The sequence below is a fragment of the Excalfactoria chinensis genome, chromosome 2 (assembly GCF_039878825.1).
Source record: "Excalfactoria chinensis isolate bCotChi1 chromosome 2, bCotChi1.hap2, whole genome shotgun sequence".
NCBI classification, from domain to species: Eukaryota; Metazoa; Chordata; class Aves; order Galliformes; family Phasianidae; genus Excalfactoria; species Excalfactoria chinensis.
The window spans coordinates 138111969-138126409 of NC_092826.1; the positions used below are offsets into that span (position 1 = coordinate 138111969).

Consider the following 14441-nt stretch of genomic DNA (forward strand, 5'->3'; position numbering starts at 1 on the left):
CTTGCTGAGCAGCACGCAGTGATGTTGTGGCTCAGTGCACGCAGGGCTAAGATGCGTACTGTTGGTAAACTTTGACTACTGGGATTGCTGTTTGTACATAAGGAGCTTTTCTAGGTGCTTTCTATATATATCCTTTCATTGCAAGCTACCCTGCCTGTGACTCACAGTAGGTTCATATATATTCCTGTGCTGGACACTGAAAGGAGCAGATTAGTATGGCCACCACAAAGATGTCTTAACCGCTTAGTTTTAGGTTGTTCAGGGGGAGGGCAGCTCTGACTTCTCAGCTGGTCAGAAAAAGCAGTGGTTGGCATTTGGTTGGAATGGCCCAGTATCCATCAGTGCTGATACAAACCTGACCATCCATCAGCTCTCAAGTTGTCAGAAGATTGTCAGTGTTTCCTGTTCTGCCAACATCTGCTTTACATCTGCAACGTAGAAACCCGTTGGTTGGCAATTTCCATGCTCTTGATGGCAGCTTAAAGCTGGGTTCTCCTTTAGGTGTTTGTAGCTGGTGTTTAGATCAGGTAAATACTTAGATTTTTGGATGGTAATCTGAGCCTTTAAATGTAGCTGCTCACCGTTATGTTTCCACTGAGCTCTTCTTAGAGCAGATAACTCAAGAGAAGGGTTTGTGGACTACTGGTTGCCTTCTCCAGGACTGAGCAGTTGTCCTTCAGCACTGTAGATGGCCTCCTTGGCCACTTGATCTTTAGCCAACAGCTGTGTTGCATGAGGTTGAGGACACAGTTCTGTAACTTGCCACTCAGTACTTGGGGCATTTTCCAGGGGTTTCATTAGGTCTTTGGGAGCTTCTCGTCCATCGACTGTTTCTATAGGATTCTATTTCTTGAACCTTCACTCGTGTTGTTTAGCTGTCATAGGTGCATTGGTTAACATTTATAAGACGTACCTAGAGTTCTACTTAAGATAAATCTTACCTTAGTTTTTCAGAACAATCTCATGCTCTTCAAGTTATGCAGAATTGTTTGAGCACTGGAACAGGTTGCCCAAGGAGGCTGTGGATGCCCCATCCCTGCAGGCATTCAAGGCCAGGCTGGATGTGGCTCTGGGCAGCCTGGGCTGCTGGTTGGCAACCCTGCACATAGCAGGGGGTTGGAACTGGATGAGCACTGTGGGCCTTTTCAACCCAGGCCATCCTGTGATTCACAGTCATTCCTCTGATGGGGGGAATCAGTAAGCCTGTACCATATAGAATGTGAACTGAAGTGTGTATCTGTAGAAAAGTTATGCTGTGCTTCATGTTCCTTCCCCTCTCCTCCACACTAAGTGGATCTGTGGCATATCGTTCTCTAGGTTTTAACCTGCGGACTCTTTGTGTGGGCCTCGTGTGTGCTTCATTTAAGTGACACTATCAGGTTAAATTTGGGGTTACCTTTAAACAGAGCCCTTTCCCATTCACCACTAATGCTTGGGGTTGTTGAAAGATGCACCTGCTCTGGTTCACCCACACAATCTTTTACTTGCAGCCAGAGGTTTTCACGTGCTGCAGTGTTTAAACTCTGAGCAGCAGACAGTGCTCAAAAGCACTCAGAAAAAGTGGGAAGTTGCATAAGATGAGGAACTTCCTTTGAATATTGCTCTGTCGTACTAACTCCATGTGCTGGGTCCCAGCCTGAGTTATCTCAGGAGCCAGGAGGAGCTCAGGTTGGACACAACGGGAGCCCTCAGCCATCAGTTTGGGATGTGGACTCTCATCCCTTCTGTGTCTGTTGCATGGGATTTATTATCGTGAGGATGCCACCAACCCACTGCGGTGTATGCGCGGGGTGAGGGTGTTTGTGGTGCATTCAGTCAAGCAGAATTATACCAAAAAAAGAAGTCATTTTTCTCTTGCAAACCATATCCCCACTCGTGGCACTCTGAGTTAACTGCTTCTGTCCGCCTTCCACTGTTGGGTCGCTGCTCAATGCTAATGATGGTGCAGCCCTAAACAACCAAAAGAAGCTGGCTGGGGTGGTTGGGAGGGGGGGGTCTGAAACCTCGGGACTTAAACTTTGTCCTCTGCAGTGGTGCTGATGACCCCCTTTGTAATTTCACCCATTTCCATCCAGCTTCTCAGGGCAGCGAGGAGCTTGTTAACATCACCAGCTGACCATGTGTCACCTTTTCTCAACTCCATTTTCAACTCCGTGCTGAAGAAGGGAGAGAACGTAGCGTGCGTGCTGTGAAGAAACGGGAAGATGGTTGGGAAGCTGGATGGTGCATGAGCAATTTAATAGGTGAAAAGAGGACAGAGGTGGTTAACTCAGTGATGCCGACGTTATTTTGCTGCGTCCATTGCCGGCAATGGACGTCGCTCTGGGAAAATCCCGACCCCTGGCACAAAAAGGATTAAGTGAGCTATCTTTTTCTATACCTCTACACGCAGGCCGGCTGCCTTGGCTCGCAGGGCTGCTCCTCGCCCCCATAAGGAGCAATGCCACCGCTGTACATCCACCACATCACACACCCATTGTGCCCCATGGGGAAAGTTTTCAGCCTGGGCTTGTGGCTGCGTGCCCTGCTCTCCAAGCACGTGGTGAGTGCTCTCCCCAGGCTGAAATCAGATCCCGCTGCACCTTGAGGATCATGCTGTGGTCCTGTGCAGGTAAGGCCTCAAGGACAGCAGTCAGACCCACAGCAGAACAACAAGTGCTGTGATGATGGAGGGCTCTGGTGCTCTCACCTCTTGGCATCTCAGAACATCTTCCAGCATCACCTTCACCTCCTCAGTAGGGGTTGGCATCACCAAGGGGACGTGCACACCTCTGGTGGCTTGGATCTGAGCTGTCAGGAACCTGCTGTGAAGCTTTTCTCCTTTTGAAGATTGAAATCTTTGAGGGCTGTCTGTCTGTCCATTGGGTTCCATCACCAATTGCCCAAAGCTGGTCTGCAGGTCCTGCAGCTCCACATCCCACTCCATAGACAAGCAGTGATGGTCCGCCATCTGCACATCTAAGCTCTGTCCTTTTAGAGAACCAGAGCTTTCTCTTTGACCATCAAAGCACCCTTTCTGTGACCATAATTATTAGCCTGATGGGGATAGCAGAGCTTGGGTGGCCCCTTCTCCCAGTCACACAACACAGCCATCCTGGAGTGACTGGCTACCATCCCGACACGTGCATCACATGCCCTAATGAGGACGGTTGTTATTTGTTATAACTTCCAGCAGTTCATGGAAACAATAGGCGTTGGTGAGCAGCCAGGCTGTTGCTTGCACTGAGGTTTATTTGATCTTTACATAAGGAAGGCTTTGGGGTCAGTCCTTATTACCTCGGCACCATCTTCTAGCCTTCCTGCTTGTGTGCAGGGTTGGAGGTCCTAGAATCATCGAATGACTTGGGTTAGAAGGGATCTTAAAGGTCACCCAATTCCAGCCCCCTGCTGTGGTGCCCCCATCAGATCAGGGCTACCCAGGCTTCATCCAGCCTGGCTCTGCACACCTCCAGGGATGGAATGGGCATCCACAGCTCCCATGGAGCAGCATCCACAGAGAAGAGCTGAGTTAAGCCCATTCTTCCTTTCCTTGTGCCACTGTGTCCTTTGAGACTAGGGGGAGTTCTTTCTTGGCTCAAGGATGGTGTGTGTGCACCCAGCGCTTGTGACGCTCATATCACTTCACTTTCAGTATCTAATTTTCTTTCTAAATCATTAAAAATAGTTCTCAAAGGTATAGAACCCTCCGGGCTCTGCTAAAGTTTCTCCCATTGATTTATTTAGCAACGAGCAGCTTCCGTTTCCCAAAATAAACCAGGCTCTTCAGAGCGTCTGTTTGGCCACCATCTGCTCTTCATAGCACGGTGCTGACACATCCCCTCTGCCTGCTGCACTTTCCAAAGGCTCTGCTGCATCTGCTTTTCCCCAGCCCGCACTCCGCATCCACCAACCAGAAATAAACAACTCGCTGCCATGCAGCAGTTCACAATTAGCTCAGATGGTTTCTTTTCCAGTAGTTTCATGTTGCATGCTCCGCTGTTTAATAGGAGACTTCTTTCTTGGAGCTGGGATGTCTGCTTCAGTCAATGTCTGTTCTCTTCTTGCATGCTGCTTTATCCTTAAGCAGTCTGGGTTGGCTCACTGGTTCCAGTTCAGTGTGGTGGCGCTGCTAACTGGGAGCCAGCAGCTTCGGTTTCATCGCGTGCTGCTCTCTGAGGATCAGCTTTCAGGGGCCGGTGGTGCAGAAAGGAAGAAAATAAAAGGGAAAGGAAGAAAATAAAAGGGAAAAATGCAGCACTTAACCTAAGCCTGGGCTCTCATTGACTGTAGTCCTGGAGGTGGGCAGGTTGCTGATGCGACATGCTGCAGCTGGGTGGCCCTGTAGAGTGGTCATTATCATTTCCAGCCAGCTGGAGTCAAATAAAGGTTTATAGTTAAACGTTTGGAAAGAAAACAGTTTGTTTCGCTCAGAGATTTTCTCTATGCCGTTTGCAAAGCTGGTTTGCCAGCTTCAGACCTGAACTTGGTGTTATTTCATCACTGTATTTCTTCGAAACTAAAGATTACGTAGGGGTGGGAATTGTACAGGCAACATCCGTGCCCTAAATGAAAGGAGATTTTGCTGTTGCACTGAAAGCATCATGGTCTTTTTTTCCCCCAGAGGCATCACAGTGCTGCTGCTGCATGTGCTGTTGGGTTAGGTACAGAGGATTAATGCTGCTCATGGAAGGTGGCTTTGCTCAGGTTTGGGCTTTGCTGTTGGTCACTAAACAACACTGCAAGCCAAGCATTGCTGCCATGGGGCAGGAGTCAGGAACCCAGGGCTGCTGGGGCACTAAGCCTTTAGAAGTGATGTCACACCTTTTATTAGTGACGTAGCACCTTTAAAGTGGGGCTTAGCAAAGCAACACTCAGCCAAAATCCAGGTGTGTACAGAGTGGGATGTGCCTGATCAACAGCTGCCCTGCTTGGCACAAAAGCCCCGTAGACTCCGCAGGCACAAATTGCTTTTGGAGGACAATATATAGAAAGCACCACAATGGCTTGCTTAAAACTTTGCTTCCAAATAACCCTTTGTGATAGAATTGCTAGAACGATGAGTTCTAATTCTTGCAGCCCTGTAGACCCAGAGATGTTCTCACTGAAAACCTGACTCTGTCCTCTGCCTTGTTTTATAGGAGGTGTATCGAATCCCAAAGAAGAGTCAAGCAGAAAAGGAGAGCAGTGGTACGTACTCATGTTTTTCCTCGTGTTTCCCAGTGTGTGATGCCAGGAGAGGTTCCTGATTGGTAGCTGAGCTGCTGATGCCATGTCGCAGCCCTAAACGCAATCCAGTCTGGTCCCTAAATCCATCAAGTATTTCACTGACCTGAAAGCTGCTTCTTGAGGCCTGAGCCCACCAACTCTGTGTCTTTCAGTACAGACTCTTGTGTCAGTAACAATAAGCACAGGGAAGCTCTTGCTTTACAGTCAGGGTGTCAGAGCACTACAGGAGATCCGTGCTACGGTCTGGAGCCTTTTGCACACTGCAATAGGTTTCCTGCTGAAAGAATGCAAGCAGGGGAAACGAGTGAAATGAGTGACGCAATTTCATCCATTAGGTAACGGCTCAGAAGTTGGAGTAGTGTCTAAAAAATAAGATATGAAAATGGAAGCTTTATTTTAACCACTCTTGCCTAGTCCTGAGGCTGATTCGGGACAACCTATAATTTGTTTGAATGAATACTCTGTTGGCCAACACAAAGGAACCACTGAAACTCCAAGAGGGAGTCTAGGAAGATGCTGCATTCTAACAACTCTCTGTTTTTACCCATCTTTCCCAACAGCTGAGCGAGGCAGAGAGGCAGCTGGCCTCAGGGATCAGACTCCCACACCGAAGAACCCCGTCCTGAGCCGCACAGACCCCGAGTGGCAGAACCTGAACAAGGAGAAGAAGAGGCGACGAGACTCGCTGTCCCCTCCGGCATCAGCGTATGAGCGGGGCACCAAGAGGCCCGAGGACAGGCAAGTTGGACCGTGCCAAGGGTAAAACAGTGGGAAGTTGGCTTAGGTGTCCTCTGGAAACACATAGGGATGGGGAAGAGAATATCTTGTCTGAACGCTCTGTGCGTAGTGAGTTGTGTTCCCTGGGAGTTGTGCTGCTCCTTGGTGTGCTCTACAGTCTTCCTGTGGCTCTCATGCAGCAGTGAGCGAAGGTGCAAAGGGGTCTTGTGTCATAGAATCATTAAGGTTGGAAAAGAGCTCTGAGGTGATGGAGTCCAACTGTTGGCCCATCGGCAGCATGCCAACTTGGAGAACCATAGAGGCTGCAGAAGATCTCTGATCAAGGCTAGCCATCGACCCATCACCACCATGCCCACTAAACCACGTCCCTAAGCCTGTGCCCTTCTACCCTGCTTGGATACTCACTTGGATCGTGCAGAAATTCAGCTTGCAGCAGGCCCAAGCCAGACAGGACTTCTAACACAAACCAATCTGCTTGGGCAAAGCACGTGACCTCCTGTTTAAGTTGCCCCAGCGGCACTTCTGCTGTTGCCATTTTCTGTGTTCTCTTTACTCGAAAGCTCCCTTATTCATTAAGAGAAGGAATTTATCACGTGTCTCGTGTTTCAGGGAGACTTCAGATCATATTAAAGGCAGTGCCAAGGAATCTCCTTTACAGAAGTCAGCTTTCCATTGTCCCTCTTAAATAGGATCTCAGGCAACGTAGCAATTACAGAACAATTGCTGGTGAGTCAGCCATGCCAGCATCCTTTTGTCCTCCTAGGGGGAAAGTTTGAGATGTCTGCATTAAAAACAAGCCACAAATCTATGATACTGTAATTACCCATTTGGAGGATGTAAACATCACGGAGGGCTGGGGGCAGGAGAGAGCTGAAGAAAGTGCAGTGTTTGTGAAGCCAGGAGAAAGGATGGAGGGAATCATAGAATGGCCTGGGTTGAAAAGGATCACAATGATCACCCAGTTCCAACCCCCTGCTGTGTTCAGGGTCGCCAACCAGCAGCCCAGGCTGCCCAGAGCCACATCCAGCCTGGCTTTGAATGCCTGCAGGGATGGGGCATCCACAGCCTCCTTGGGCAACGTGTTCCAGTGCATCACCACCCTCTGGGGGAAATTGGTGTGCTCCAGTGAAGGAAAACAGGCTGGAGGGGTGCAAACAAGCAGCTCTTCAGCAAGCAAGGTAGGAAAAGGTGAGCAGGAGCTTTGGGAAGCTCCAGCCAGCAGTCCCGGGGGTGCTGCCTTTTCCCTAAGCTTACCTCAGTTCTCCCTTATTGGTTAAGAAGGCTCACGGCAAAACCACAGCAATGGGAATCCGCGTGCAGGAGGAAGGGGTGGAAAAAGGAGTGTGAAGGATTGGAGCAAACAGAAAACAAGATAGAAGGAGAGGGATTGCCTGGACACAGAATGCTGCCACTCGCTCTGTGTTCAATCCTCAGTTCTCCTCTGTCTGTCCTTCTGCTCCAGCTGCCTCCCATGTAAACTCCCGAGGCAGTGCCAGGAAAGACTTTAATTATTTAAATGGAGCTCTTCATGTCAATAAGGTTCACATTAACAGATGCTTGCAGCTACTCTGGGAATGTGAGGAAACTTCTTAAGCGCGTTGGTAGCAATGTGCTTTTGATATGTAAATTGAACACATGAACACCAAGTTAGTATATGAAGAATATATGGGATGCTTTGTGGAATCCACTTCACTTAAGGAGCTGCAAAACATTTCTGCTTGTAATCCCTGTTTTACCACACTCGTAACTTCTCAAAATACCCACCTTTGATCTGAAGTTTTCCATGGTTGAGGTCTGATCAAAGTCCTTAAGCTTTTCTTTCTTTAATAGTTTTAAGTCCTTGGAAAAATCCTTCCAGCTGCTCTGCATCTCAGGATGAAAATTCGTACTCTTTAATAAAGAAATAACCCATCCACACTTTATATATATATAAAGCAGGAAGGGCGCATGGCTCCGCCGTGCCTGGGGCTTTGCCTGCAGTGGGAGGGATGCAGGGGCTCAGCCTGGCGTAGCTCGGAGGGTGATGTCTACCTGGATGCCCAATGAATTGAGCCAAGGAGATAAGGCTGTGGGTCATTTGGGGTATGTTGACTGGTGGGGAGGAGGTTTAGGTTGGATCTTAGGAGGAGGTTTTTCACCCAGGGGGTGGTGATGCACTGGAACAGGTTGCCCAAGGAGGCTGTGGATGCCCCATCCCTGCAGGCATTCAAGGCCAGGTTGGATGTGGCTCTGGACAGCCTGGGCTGCTTGTTGGTGACCCTGCACATAGCAGGGGGGTTGAAACCAAATGATCCTTGTGGTCCTTTTCAACCCAGTCCATTGGGTGATGATTCTGTGATTCCATAGTTTTGTGATCTTCAAAGTCCCTTCCAAGCCAACTATTGTCTGATTCTGAGGTTCCCTTTTCTTTCTGTTGCAGGTATGACACGCCAGCATCCACAAAGAAGAAAGTCCGCCTCAAGGACCGCAACAAGCTGTCGACAGAGGAGCGCAGGAAGCTCTTTGAGCAGGAGGTGGCCCAACGGGAGGCCCAAAAACAGCAACAACAGCTGCAGAACTTGGGCATAACGTCCCCCCTTCCCTACGACTCCATGGGCTATGGCACACCGCACCACAGCTTCATGGGCTACCCGCCCGGCTACCCCATGCAGGCCTATGTGGACCCCAGCAACCCCAATGCGGGCAAGGTGCTGCTGCCCACCCCAAGCATGGACTCCATGTGCTCCCCAGCATCATACGAGCACCCTCAGCCCATGGTGGGGCACACGGTTGAACCCAGCCTGCCCACTCCCCAGCCGGTCCCAGTAGTCCAACATGTAGCAACGCCGATGGAGGTGACGACTCCTCAGTATGTAGCACAAAGCGACGCCGTGGTCCACCAAGAACCCAACGTGGCTGTCCTGCCTGTGCCCACCACGGCACCAGTGCAGGGGCAGAACTACGGGGTGTGGGATTCCAGCCAGCAGACGGTGGCTGTGCAGCAGCAGTACTCGCCAGCCCAGTCCCAGCCTGCCATATATTACCAGGGCCAGACTTGTCAGACTGTTTATGGGGTGACGTCCCCCTACTCACAGACGACCCCACCGATTGTACAGGTAACCCATGGGGGAAATGTGACCTTTTCAGTGTGGTACAGGGAGCCAGCCTGCTACTGGAGTGCTGTGTGTGCTCACTGTGCTGGGGGCCGTTCTGATTTGCTTTAGCGTTGGGCAGCATTACTGATATAACTCCATCTGAGAGTCTGTGTAAAGCACAGCTTTGCTTTGTGGTTACTGCTGCTTGGTTGGGCTGTGATCTCCCATCAGTCCTCATGAGAATTCCCTCATCACCCTGACGTGGTGCATCACTCCCATCATCCCCCATCAGTATTATTCTTTCAGGGTGTACCTGGTTTTCATTTCACATTATCCAGTGCTGGTGTTCCTGCTGCACATCTTGCTAGCTTCATTCCAGCGAGGAGCATCACAGGTTGCTTTAAAAAGAACAAAAGTGGAACGTTGCCTTTCTCTTGATGCTGAGTTCTTCCTGGTTGATGGCTTTGAGCATTGAAGCTCAGTGTCACCCAAACTCACTTTCCTACCTGGTTGGATGTTCTGTAGGCTGTCCCCTTTGGCTCCTCAGGGCAGGATGCTGACCCCAACCCCTTGTTCTCTATTGCAGAGCTACACCCAGCCAGGCCTGCAGTACATCCAGGGGCAGCAGATATACACAGCCCACCCGCAGGGAGTGATCGTCCAGCCCCCACCTGCCGTCACCACCATCGTGGCAGCTGGGCAGCCACAGCCCATCCAGCAGGTATGGCTCACACACCATTTGAGCTGCCTCACCTCTGTGCATGGACTGGGGCACCAGGCAGCTGGCAGAAGGACTGGGGAGCTCTCCTACCCAATGCCCCATCCCTACTCAAGGCCTGGCCTGGATGGACCTTGGGCAGCCTGATCTGGTGGGTGGCAACCAGCCCACAGCAGGGTTGGGGCTGGATGGGCTTTGAGATCTCTTCCAACACAAGCCGTGTTGTAATACTGTGGTTCTGTGACCTTTAAGGACCCTTCCAACCCAAGCTGTTCTTTGGTTCTATGATCTTTATAGAACCTTCCAACCCAACTATCTGCTATCTAAGAGCCCCTGTGACAGAGTGCTTGTATTCATATGGTCAGGGTTTGAACAAGTAGCTACCAGTGGCTGTTGGATAGAAATGGGTGAAATGTTCTACTGTCAACTTCCTGGGGCAATGCTGATGTCCCTTTTGAGTTTTACCTTCAACAGAGACTTTGTTGCAGGGAAACAGAGCTGTCAGACTGCTCTGCTCTGCCCTCTGCCATTGGTGCTTGTGTGTTTTCAGCCAGAGCTTGTGGTGACCAACAACCTCCTGGACCTGCCTCCACCATCCCCTCCCAAACCCAAAACCATCGTCCTGCCTCCCAACTGGAAAACAGCCCGAGACCCCGAGGGGAAGATCTATTACTACCACGTGGTAACGAGGTAAGTGATAACGAGGTAAGCATTGAGGTGAATGGAGAACAGATGGATGCAGTGGCATTGTGTACCTCCAAGCCCAGGCCATGTAGGGTGCTGCTCTGCTCGAGTCTTGCTGTGAGATGGGGACAGCAACTAAGCTTGATCGTAGTATCATTAAGGTTGGAAAAGACCACTTAGATCATCAAGTCCAACCTTACCTGCGAGTGAGGGGTGCCTCCATCATCATTCTTCTGCAGTGACACCAGAAATTGCTGGTTGAATGCAGAGATTTTTAGAAGCAGGTCAGCAAACCTAAGAGGCTCAAAGCACTGACTCAGTGCAGCCCTCGGGTTCTGCTGTGCAGAGGAGCTCATGTCCCAGCTTCCCAGAGTTCACAGCTGGGAAATAGGTGCTGTGTAACATCACCTCCGTACCTAACGATGCTGCTGCAAGGATGCTTCCCATCCATTTAAGTGCTTTTCAGTCCTGCTGTTAGATACCTTCAGGTGCTGCTGCCCTTTATTCTGCAAAAACAACCATTAAACCCATCCCCTCCGTCTGATGGGATGTCTCCTGCCTTTCCTCACCACAATCATGGACCTTCTGTGTTTCATATCCATGGCCAGCTGCCCCCTTGGTCCCATTGCAAGGGCAGAAAATGGTGCAAATTCTGTTTTAAAATGGCTCCTTTTCTGAGGGTGATGTGCTCTGTTCTGTTCTCCAGGCAAACCCAGTGGGACCCTCCAACGTGGGACAGCCCAGGAGATGATGCCAGCCTGGAACACGAAGCTGAGATGGACCTCGGGACCCCAACGTATGATGAAAACCCAATGAAGGTAAGTGTGGGGTCAGTGAGGGACCAAACCAGGTGTTAAACCCCACTCCCATCCTCTAAGTCATGCCATGGGTGTGCCCTGTGGCACTGTGGGGCAGATAGAGGAGCCAAGAGTTTCCCAGCTCTTTTCCTTGCCGGGATGCTGAGGGTTAATTCAATCCATGTAATGCCTCCAGGCACTTCACTTGGGATTGTTGGAGAGCTGACTTAAGCAATATTAATTGCAAATCTTTATCTGCCTGTAAAAAAAGTTAATTAGAAAACAAACGAAGGCCTGGTACACACTGCTCTGCCACTGAGTGCTTCTGTGATGAGGGTTGTGGTCAGTGGGCATGGTGGGGTTGGTCATAGTTGAGCTTGGGGATCTCAGAGGTCATTTTCAACCTTAATGAATCGACAGTTCTGTGCTTCCATGCCCCATCCAGCCCAGCTTTGCTCTGCAGCCTTTCTGTAAGGCAGCGAAACTCGCATTGTGGATGTCCTCAAAGCACTGCGTGCCTTTATATTTATGCATTTCCTTGCATTACAGTTTTCCTGGCAGGCAGCAGTGCTTTAGAGGGGCTCAAAGGAATGAGCTGTGGTCAGACCAAGGCAGGCCAAAGCCTTGGAACAGTCTCTGAGTAATGGTAACCATTACATTGCAAGCCCACTGCTACTGTACTTCTGTCCTAAGTGCAGCTTTCAAGCAGTGAGCTTTCCATAAGGCTGAAATCAAGATTAATCTTAGCATGGAGGGAAATTATCACCTTTGCATCAATAGCAGCTGAACGTTTCTCGTCTTCACTCTTGCCCTCATGCCACAGGGATTCCCCCTGCGTCCCACAGAGCCTGCAGGGCAATGTTAAGCTCTCATCCTCCAGTGTGCTCTAACTCAGAGGTAACCATTGCAACCACCACCTTTCCTGCACAGCACACAGGGCCCTGCTGAGCTGGGAAGTCAGCTGGGTTGCCTTCACAGCCCCTTGTAGGACCACAGCCCTGCCCCTGCTGAGTGTGGGTGGATGGCAGCAACACAAAGCTCTGACCCGGACAAGCGTGGGAGCTCAGGATGGGGTTGGGCCTCACTGTTTGTTTTCTTGCACTGGGGTGTTGTGCTCTCCATGATGGCCTTCCAGCTGGAGCTGGAACCTGGGACCCACAGCCAGGCTGTGGGGAAGGAATGAGAGAGGGATGGGGCTGCCCAGGTGATGCTGGTGGGTTTTGTGTCTTCCATCGTTGGCTCCTGCATGCCTGTGGCCACTCTAGAAGTCGTCTATGTCCTCCCTCTGTCTGCTGCTGGCTGCGTCGGGGGTATAACAAAGCCTTATAGGTATAAGGCTCACGTTGGGGTTGTTAATGCAGAGCTGAGACTTGTTGGAGCTCGCACCCTGAGCCCTGCGGGGCCATGCTGGCTGCTGGCTGCTCCCCACTCTGCAGCCTCTCTGCTCACAGCTGTGCTTCCAAAATAGCTTCAGTGAGCTCCAGGAACTGGTGTGGCCGGGCTGGGAGGAAGGAGGGGATGGGCTGCACTGCCCTTCTCAGTTTGGGCAGAGGGAAAGCAGCAGCAATCGGGAGCCTTGGGTCTTCGCTGGGGGGAGGGTTGGTTCAAATCACACCATAAAAGCCCCCGTTGCGGTGCTCCCCACTATAGGGTGTCACTGCCAGCCTCCTGGGACCTCATGGATAAACCCTGGCTGAATGGGAAGCCCATTTCCCTGCTGCCATCCTAATGTTGCCGTCCTACTGTCCTCTTGCACTCAGGATGTTACGGGTCCCTTCCAAGTGGGAATGTTTGATGATCTGACCCCAGTTGTTGCTCCAGAGCTCATTCTCAGCTCCAGCCAACCCCAGGGCTGCCTTCCCACACCCCCTTTTAGGACCCATCCCAAAAGCCGAGGGGACCCCGCGTGGCACGCAGGGAGTGGCGCAGGACCATGTGTTCCCCATTAGGGCCCTTTGATGGAGGTACCCGGCACGAGGAGCCAGCAGAGCTTTGATGTGCAGCCAGCAGGGACGCCCCGGCCCTAATTCACTGCACTCAGGGATTGCTCTCAGCCATAAAACTTCCACGGGAGCGTTTTATTGAAGCTCAGAGCTGCTTTTACTGCGGGACGTCGCGGTTCTGCTGCGCTTCCCCATCCCTTAGCAAAGATGTTGCTCTGTGGTCACCCCAGCTGGGTGCCCGGCGTGGCCGTGCCCTGTGCCACCGAGCCATGCTGGTGGTTAGGATGAAGCCGACGGATCCTAATTAGGCTTTCACAGGCCTGAAAGAAATGGGGGAGGGGGGGAAGCTCCTCTTTCCTCCCCCTCGCCTCCAGCTAAACATATTTCAGCACTCATAATGCCGACCGCAGCGCTCGGCCCCTCCCTCCCCAAAGCAGCCCCAGAACCAGCTCTGGCCATTCTGCTTTTTCCTAAAGAAAACAATAGGGTGCGAGTCGAGCACCGCAGCCCTGCTCATCCCATTGGGTTCATTTCGGCATGGAGGGGCCGGGTTTGGGCAGGGGGAGCTGGGGAGGGGGGAGTTGGGGAGATGGATTTGGAGGAGTGGATATGTGGAGGGAGATATAGGGAGGCAAATTGAGAGCATTGGGTTTGGGAAGGTGTGTTTCTGTTGGAGGTGGGGTATGGCTGTAATGCCAATGCAGCTCCGCCGTGGGACAGGAGGTGGTTGGGGAGGGAGGTGTTGCCCTCTTTGCTCTCACGCTTCTCCAAATGCAGAGCTGACACAGCGAAGCTGCTTAATTAACTCCCATTTTCTTCTCCTTATCCTTCTATCTCCCCTCCCTCCTTCCAGTCTTCCAAGAAGCCCAAGACTGCAGAAGCAGACACATCGAGCGAGCTTGCCAAGAAGAGCAAGGAAGTCTTCAGGAAAGAGGTGAGTTATCCCTGGCCAACCCCAAACCCCAACGCTACGGGGGTGGGCACGGCTGGGGGTGACCTCTGTGCCTCTCCCCTAGATGTCCCAGTTCATCGTGCAGTGCCTCAACCCGTATCGCAAACCCGACTGCAAGGTCGGCCGGATCACCACCACGGAGGACTTCAAGCACCTGGCAAGGAAGGTGAGGGCACCCTGTGGGTTATGGGATGGCCAACGGGGTTTGGGAGTCATGGAGGAGCAGGGGAGGGAAGTAGGGATGGTTTCCAAGAGGGAGGTTTAATAGGAATACCAGGGAAAGCGGTGCATGGGATGATGAGAGGTGATGGCCTCGAGGTGTCAGTGGGC

The 14441-nt window shown here is 51.4% G+C and overlaps 1 protein-coding gene across 1 annotated transcript in view; it reads left to right on the top strand.

The window, feature by feature from the left end:
* The window catches only part of SETD2 (SET domain containing 2, histone lysine methyltransferase), a 32878-nt gene that overhangs the window by 17613 nt on the left and 824 nt on the right, over window positions 1-14441 (top strand). The window contains exons 12-19 of the mRNA XM_072328136.1: window positions 5118-5166; window positions 5766-5943; window positions 8363-9038; window positions 9604-9738; window positions 10286-10425; window positions 11126-11237; window positions 14013-14093; window positions 14176-14277. Of these exons, the coding sequence (XP_072184237.1) occupies window positions 5118-5166; window positions 5766-5943; window positions 8363-9038; window positions 9604-9738; window positions 10286-10425; window positions 11126-11237; window positions 14013-14093; window positions 14176-14277 (1473 nt within the window). The remainder of the gene's footprint in view (window positions 1-5117; window positions 5167-5765; window positions 5944-8362; window positions 9039-9603; window positions 9739-10285; window positions 10426-11125; window positions 11238-14012; window positions 14094-14175; window positions 14278-14441) is intronic.